At 45.9% G+C, this 8,449-nt stretch overlaps 1 protein-coding gene across 1 annotated transcript in view; it reads left to right on the plus strand.

The window, feature by feature from the left end:
* Positions 1–3,930: 3,930 nt before the first annotated feature.
* Positions 3,931–8,449, plus strand: part of trabd2b (TraB domain containing 2B) — a gene marked incomplete at both ends in the record, with an annotated part of 107,254 nt that continues 102,735 nt past the window's right edge. Inside the window, one exon of the mRNA XM_083647618.1 lies at positions 3,931–4,053. Within this exon, the coding sequence (XP_083503744.1) occupies positions 3,931–4,053 (123 nt within the window). The remainder of the gene's footprint in view (positions 4,054–8,449) is intronic.

Consider the following 8,449-nt stretch of genomic DNA (forward strand, 5'->3'; position numbering starts at 1 on the left):
CGAGGCACAAAACATGGACATATTGACTTTTGTGCCTGTCAGATGCCACTAAAGGCTTGATGAATGGTGCCCAATAAAAGTCTTCCGAGTTGAGGGGTCAAAGGGCAGAAAGTGTCACCGTTTTACAACGTGGAACTGAGTGAAAAGACAAGCTGATCAAAGACGTTCAGCACAAACACCCAGGCTGTTTGTTTCATCTGAATGGAAAATACAATGAGCACATACGGACAGTCAGTCAGTGCTGCCCAGCCAGAGACATGAGGGGATGAGCAGCGGTGAGAAGAGAACACGAGAAGAGAGGAGGAGATGAGAGGAGGGGACGTGGAAGATGAGAGGGCAGGATGGGCAAGGAGAGGTGGAGAGGTGGGGAGATGAGAGGAGGCGTGGAGGGGAGGGGAGGAGAGGAGGAGATGAGAGGAGGGGAGAGCATGAGGAGGGGAGGGGAGAGGAGAGAGGAAAGGAGAGGAGGGTAGGGGAGAGGAGAGAGGAAAGGAGAGGAGAGGAGAGGAGATGAGAGGAGAGGAAAGGAGAGGAGAGGAGAGAGGAAAGGAGAGGAGAGGAGAGAGGAAAGGAGAGGAGGGTAGGGGAGAGGAGAGAGGAAAGGAGAGGAGAGGAGAGGAGAGGAGATGAGAGGAGAGGAAAGGAGAGGAGAGAGGAAAGGAGAGGAGAGGAGGGTAGGAGAGAGGAAAGGAGAGGAGAGGAGAGGAGAGGAGAGAAAATGAGAGGAGAGGAGAGGAGAGGAAATGAAAGGAGAGGAGAGGAGAGGAAAGAAGAGGAGAGAAGAGGAGAGGAGAGGAGGGGAGGAGAGGAGGGGAGGACAGAGGAGAGGAGAGGAAAGGAGATGAGAGGAGAGGAAAGAAGAGGAGAGAAGAGGAGAGGAGAGGAGGGGAGGAGAGGACAGAGGAGGGGAGAGGAGAGAAAAGGAAAGGAGAGGAGAGGAGAGGAAAGAAGATGAGAGAAGAGGAGAGGAGAGGAGGGGAGGAGAGGACAGAGGAGAGGAGAGGAGAGGAGATGAAAGGAAAGGAGAGGAGAGGAGAGGAGAGGAGAGGAAAGAAGAGGAGAGAAGAAGAGGGGAGGAGAGGACAGAGGAGAGGAGAGGAGAGGAGAGGAGAGGAGGGGAGAGGAGAGGAGAGGAGAGGAGAGGAGAGGAGAGGAGAGGAGAGGAGAGGAGAGGAGAGGAGAGGAGAGGAGAGGAGAGGAGAGGAGAGGAGAGGAGAGGAGAGGAGAGGAGAGGAGAACACGGCAGAGGACAAAGGGCTCCTTGTGTGGGCCTGCAGGGGGCCTGGGGCCACTTGTTTGAGGGCCCGGGTGATAAATTGCCACTACTTGACTACTGTCACACTGTGTCACACTGTGTCACACTGTGTGCCACGGGGACAATGAGCGGGGTCATAGTGGAGTCGTGTAGGGCCGGCTCAAAGAGGGGCTGTGCACTTTCTCTCAACACCGCCATTTCTGTCAGAGCCTGCTCCATCATGACTACATCTTAAGAAGAGTGAAGACAAACAAAACACTTCTCCCAGTTGTCTTTACTCGGACCTATTTATTTGTGCGCATTAATCATGCGTGGAGGGGTTCGGCCCCCCCTGCTGTATATAATGTAGCGCTGCAGGACTGTCTGTCAAGCAGGCAGTGACAGAGATGGATGTGACGGAGCTGAAGAGGAAGCAGATGACAACATGTGAGATTTGGCTCGTTTAGAGATTTGGAGCGACTGTGTTGAAAAGGAGCGGCTGTCTGGATCTGCTGTTTGTGTGGACATGTTTTTTACACTCAGCAGCACAGAAGAGTCATCGTTTTACAACAGAGCTAAAAGACAAGCTGACCAAAGAGTATAGGGCTGCATAGCAAGCACCGCACGATACGATACATATCACGATACATATAGGATACAAAATACTATACATACTGAGATACCTATTTGCAATACTCTACATAATTTACTGAAAATGTAAAAATAGACCTGAAAATATAACTTTCTGTAGTGTAATATAGGCTACATCACATTATATTGATAACTCAGTGCACAAATTGACCTAAAGCTATATTTAATTCAAAAAATGTCATTCCATTTTACGGTATTTGCAAATTTGCACACTGTGCTACTGAACATACTGAAATACAAAATAAAGTGCATAAGTATTCTTATGTCACTGAACACACGGCTTTGACATATCACAATATTTGTTCTGAAATATCGATACAGTATTGCGGAAACAAATATTGTGATATATTGCCATATCAATTTTATTGCACGGCCCTATCAAAGACTGTTGGTATCACATTATATCAACAAATGAAACCATACTAAATCCTATAGTAGAACCATAAGCCATAAGTCACTATAGAGTCATTATTGTTGAGTATGTTAGTATCATAGGAGACAAAAATAACAGGCGACACATCAATGCATAAATGAGTATCAGTTATTCTCTTCGTCTTTTTTTTTTTTCATACAAGGACCTCTAATTGGTCCAGTCAGGGCCATACCCCCGTTAGATTTTGTCTCTCAGACCCAAATCTGAGAATATTTTTTATTGTTAGATATCACTTTCTTTTATCCAGAATTACACAACTATGATCAAGTTACTCATGAAATGTAATTATCCGTTACTTATTACTTACTACTCCTTTAAAAAGTAACACAATTACTTGACTTATTGGTATCAAACATAATAGTCACGGTATAGTGATCAACCGCTTATACAAAGCTTGGTCCCGAATCATTCCTATACACATGCTGTTTGAATAATTCACTTATAGTGATCAATACTTCGCTTATACAGTGATCATTTTGAGGCTCGTCACACCTGAGATATTTTTTTTTCTTCCAAAACTACAGTAATTGTATTAGTATTTTGCCAAAAATGAGCCAAGGAGACACAGCAGTGCTACTTGGTGCATGTCTTTCTGTAGTCTATATAGAGATCATGGCATCTCTCTCTGTCTGTGTAACTTGAAGTTTGGATTATTAGGCTAACTGTAATCAAATTACCTTTTTTGGAAATTGTAATCCCTTTCATTAGCCTACTACTGGGAAAGTAATGAAATTACTGCCCAGCACTGGATAACAGTGAAACTATGATCAAAATAGTCATTATTCACTCTTTCTTGCAGATTAGCCTAATTAATGGTGAAATTCAATCATATATTATATATATATTATATATTATATAGTATCCAACCCGGACACTATAGGAATAGCAATATGAGTATAGATAAAAACGCAGTATGAGTATAGCCTACCAATATCTATAGGAATATTAGTGATTTTTTTAAGGACCCCATAATCTTTCAAGTGACAAGTGCATGTCTCACTCACCTGTCACCCCCTTCTGAACCTGCGCTGCCCTCTTAAATAAGCAGGAGTGTGTGTGTGTGTGTGTGTGTGTGTGTGTGTGTGTGTGTGTGTGTGTGTGTGTGTGTGTGTGTGTGTGTGTGTGTGTGTGTGTGTGTGTGAGAGAGAGAGAGAGAGAGAGAGAGAGAGAGAGAGAGAGAGAGAGAGTGTGTGTTGGAGAAGTGGGGTGGGGGGTTAAAGCGGCCCACCTCCTCTTTCAGTCAGGACGCTCCAAACTTGTGGAGGAGCGCAGCGCAGCAGCGCATCGCGCAAACTTCAGGCACAGAGTCCACACAGGCAGCTCGGCTCGCTGGGCTCGTGTCGGGACTTGGGACGGGACAGCAGCGGGTGAAGCAGGAGAGACAGGCCGGGAGAAAGTCACAAAGCAGCCGGGACGAGCGTCGGGAATGGCGGAGAGGCGACGTGGTGCCTAGCGGCACATGTGAGCCCCAGCGGCACCGTGAACAAACTTACCGCAAAGTCGACTGGGATAAAGACAGAAGAGAGAGACAGAGAGAAGGAAGTGTCTGTCAGAAGTTTCCTCTCTCTCTCTCTCTCTCCCTCTCTCCCTCTCTCTCTCTCTGGCTGACATGATGGTGTGTGTGGCGGGTGCTCTGTGCTGGGTGCTGCTGGCTCTCCTGCACCCTGCTGCCCGGGCTGCGGCACCCCGGGGCGCAGAGCGGGGCAGACCGAGGCAGTGCGACGCACCGAAGGCGGTGAGTGTGACCGCACACGCACACGCACACGCACGCACACACACACACACACACACACACACACACACACACACACACACACACACACACACACACACACACACACACACACACACACACACACACACACACACACACACACACACACACACACACGTCAGGGAACCTTGTTCGACCACGGACCTGCGTTTGTGACTATTTGAGCCCCGTTAAGATAGTTAGGGTGGGTGGTGACAGTGGCTGTAATTAGAATGGTTATTAATATGATTATAGCCTACTAATAATAATGTGTTCCTTCAGCCTAACTTCACCTCTGCTCTGGGGGGGTGACATCAAACTACTTCTTCATTTAGCTGCTGCACAACTGAACCAGCTTGCAGGTCCATGCTCTATCCAGCAGCGGCCTATGTGCTTACTGCACATAGGCCTGAAAGGCCATAGATTATGATAATAGAGACAATAAAGCCTGGATAATTACTGAAACAATACTGTGTAGAACAATATAGGCAATCCACAACAACAACAACAACAACAAAATAACAACAATAACAATAATTATTATTAATAATAGTAACAATAGTAATAATTAGGGATGTCACAATATATCATCCCACAATATATCGCGATATCAAAATGTGACAATATGTATCGTTGAGATGAAATCTCATATCGCGAGAAAAAGAAGCTGAACATGGTGGCACTGATCTGCATCTGATTGCATGCTCGCTCTCCTTTTCATTGCTTTGTTTGAACAGACGAGGGACGTTACAGACACGGAGGATGAAAATGGTTAAATTACTCAAATTAGCATGGAGGATGCCCCCTCAACTTTCAAATCGATCGCAAAAGAATATTGTTAAAATATCGTATCGTATCGTTATCGTGAACCCAATATCGTGTATCGTATCGTATCGTGAACTGAGTGTATCGTGAGACCCCTAGTAATAATATAATAATAATAATAATAACAATAATAATAATAATAATAATAATAATAATAATAATAATAATAATAATAATAATAATAATGCAAATAAAATATTTTTTTTAAACTAATATTTAATTGGAGTGACATATAGGAGCTTTAATTAGCTCCAGGTAAGGTGCATTGGGTCAGACAGCTTCAGGCTAACTTGGTCGTGAGCTGAGCTGAGTGAAGGCAGAGAGGCTGTGGGCCTTGGAAGTGGAAGCGGTTGCCAAGAGAAATCGGTGGCGCTCGCCAACTTTACGGCTGTTTATGTGACAAAAGCAAGTGGGGAACACCCACGGGTGACTTGACTTAACGTGCACTTCTTTGGAAAGGTTTCACTGACCTTTCAGAAGTCATCATGTTTCAGTGTTTCAGTGCAACACATCCCATTAAAACACTTATCGGCCATATTGGTAAAATTATGGGGAGTTCATAGCGTGAGGCAGCGTGCAGCAGGCGGCTCCACTCCAGTTCAATTAATGTGAGTCTTCTCTAATCTGAGCCAGACCGGGTCTGTCTGCCTGTCTGCCTGTCTGTCTGTCTGTGTGTCTGTGTGTCTCTCTGTCTGTCTGTCTGTCTGTCTGTCTGCCTGTCTGTCTGTCTGTCTGTGTGTCTGTGTGTCTCTCTGTCTGTCTGTCTGTCTGTCTGTCTGTCTGTCTCTCTGCCTGTTTGTCTGTCTGCCTGTCTGTCTGTCGGTCTCTGTCTGTCTGTCTGTCTGTCTGTCTGTCTGTCTGTCTGTCTGTCTGTCTGTCTGTCTGTCTGTGTGTCTGTCTGTCTGTCTGTGTGTCTGTCTGTGTGTCTGTCTGCCTGTCTGTCTGTCTGTCTGTCTGTCTGTCTGCCTGCCTGCCTCAGCAGCGGTATAAACCCGAGCCACACAGAGCCGCACCGTAGCTGGTGGACACTGGGTTTAATGAAGATCATGACAGCAGACATCAGGTCCAGAACACGTCTGCTCCACTGCAGCATATAAAAAAATGTAAAAAATCACAACAGAGAAATACGTCACCAGGTCAATTAACGTTTAAAAAAGGCCACATGGTGTCGCCTGTGAGCACACGTGTTAATTAATAAGAGATTGGAGGAGGTCACGGCCTGGTTCTAGAGATCGCAGGCTTTTTTTGTTTGGGCTCTGGGAGAATGGAAGTGTTGTCAGAGATCATTGAAGTTGCAGCGCGGCGCCCCCTCTCTTCATGTGATGTGTAATGCGTCAGTACAGTGCTCTCTGTTTTCTGTTAAAAGTAATTACCCCATAAAAAAGAGCTGCGCGCTCTGGAGCACAGAGGTCCATGTAGGCTACAGAGGGATCTCGCCTCTCCTCTGACAAACTCCACCGCACTTTCCATGTTCTGTTGAAGAAGTCTTATTTTGGAGGCGTCTGGGTAGTGTCGAGTCAGTAACAGTACCACCCTGGAGACCCGGGTTCGATCCCCGGAAGCAGCACCTCCGGCTTGGTCAGATATTCCTACAGACACAATAAATTGGCTGTGTCTGCGGGGGGAGGAAGCAGGTGGGGTATGAGTCCTGGTCCCTGCACTAGTACTAGTGTTGTTAGGGGTGCCTCTTCGGGGGGAGGGGAACTGGGGGGGAATAGCGTGATCCGCTGCCCGTGAAACCCCTCGCTGTCAGGTGAAAAGAAGGAGCTGGCGACTGCACATGTATCAGAGGAAGCATGTGCTAGTCTCCGGCTCTCCACAGATCGGCAGAGGGTGTGGCACCACGACCGGGACAGCAGGGGGAATTGGCCAAGTACAATTGGGGAGAAAATGGGAGAGAAATCCGGATAAAGAAATGATGATTAATAATAATTATTATTTGATGGATTTGGTCGTTAACGAGTGAGTGACAAAATGCTGCATTATGCGAAACTGCTGTAAGCGTCTCCTCTGATGTAGAATGCACATATTCCTGTTCCCCTCTCACCGCCCACTGTCGGCCAGGCTGGCCAATGTGAATATTGAGTTAGAAAGTTAGAAACAAACTGTTTAAACATTTCACTATTTGCACAGGCGAAACACTGAAATTAAATCTAGCGCGCTCACAATTTATTTGAAAAAACTCTGCCAGAAATTATGCTGGCTGCAGTTAATTATGGTGATAACAGAACTCCCAAATGCACAAGACGACTCCGCTTGGCTTTTTGGCAGTCATTTTGAAAAGCTTCATATGACAAACGCAGCACTACTGGCAGCACGCAGTATAATTGGGACACAGTTGAAGGAAATCTTGATTAAATTTTAAGAAGTAAACATTTTCTAAGAATAACTTTATTTTACAGTAATAGGTTCCATCCCCTGTCTACTTGATTACCCCGTGTCTCAGAAGCCAGAATTTTGATATTGTTTATAAATGCGTGTTCATATTTCAACGATGCCACCATCAAAGTATTAAATTGATGGTGTGTCACACACACACACACATACACACACACACACACACACACACACACACACACACACACACACACACACACACACACACACACACACACACACACACACACACACACACACACACACACACACACACACACACACACACACACACAGCACAGACACACACACACACACACACACACACACACACACACACACACACACTCAGCGTTACGCTCATTTGCCATAGTTGTGATTAGATTTGAATGGTGGCATTGTTGTATAAAAGCACACAAACACTTCCTGTAACATAAGTCATAAAACATGAAGACAGTGCCGTGCGTATGGCTGTCAGCACCAGCAGCTCTCCCCTGCCTGGTTCTGTAAAAATCACTTTCACCAACAGAACGTGTCGGAGCCGGGTCACAACCAGGCCCAGCTTGCTTTCAGCGTTTGACTTTTATGAGCTCCAGTCGAGTATATTTGCACTGCAGCAGGCGGCAGCCTTCCAAATCCTTCCCAGCCCAAAAGAGGCTTTGGCAAAGCGAGGTATGCACCTCGACAATACACGGGGGTCTGTTTACAGTCCAGAAGGCCCCTCTATAAACTGTAGGCTCCCAGCACTGCAGCCCCACAGCTGACTACACGTCTTACTTTCCCCTGCCTGCAGCTCCAAATGCTATTCCAATATTTAACTTGTTGACCTGAGAACCATGAGCCAGTAAACCACAACAGAGGGGAAAATGTGTCAGTTCAAGGCTCGTCGGGACGTTTAAAAAAAACAATGATGGTTGTGGTATTTTTCTTTCCTCTGACTTTAGACAGAATCTAACGTCCGGGTAGACAACGCAGGTAGACAACGCAGGTAGACAACACAGGTATGACGTATACACATACAGTTTTATGGAGCCGAGCAAACTGGGCAGGTAACAGCTGAGATCAAGAGAAAATGGTTAAGTGTAAAACACATGTTTGATACCTTCATATCTCATTCATTAAAAGCATTTTCACTCATGTTAGTTTAGAGACCTAATTTACCTGTTGAGCCACAGAA

This window comes from Poromitra crassiceps (genome assembly GCF_964638095.1).
Source record: "Poromitra crassiceps genome assembly, chromosome: 12".
In the NCBI taxonomy this organism is placed as follows: domain Eukaryota; kingdom Metazoa; phylum Chordata; class Actinopteri; order Beryciformes; family Melamphaidae; genus Poromitra; species Poromitra crassiceps.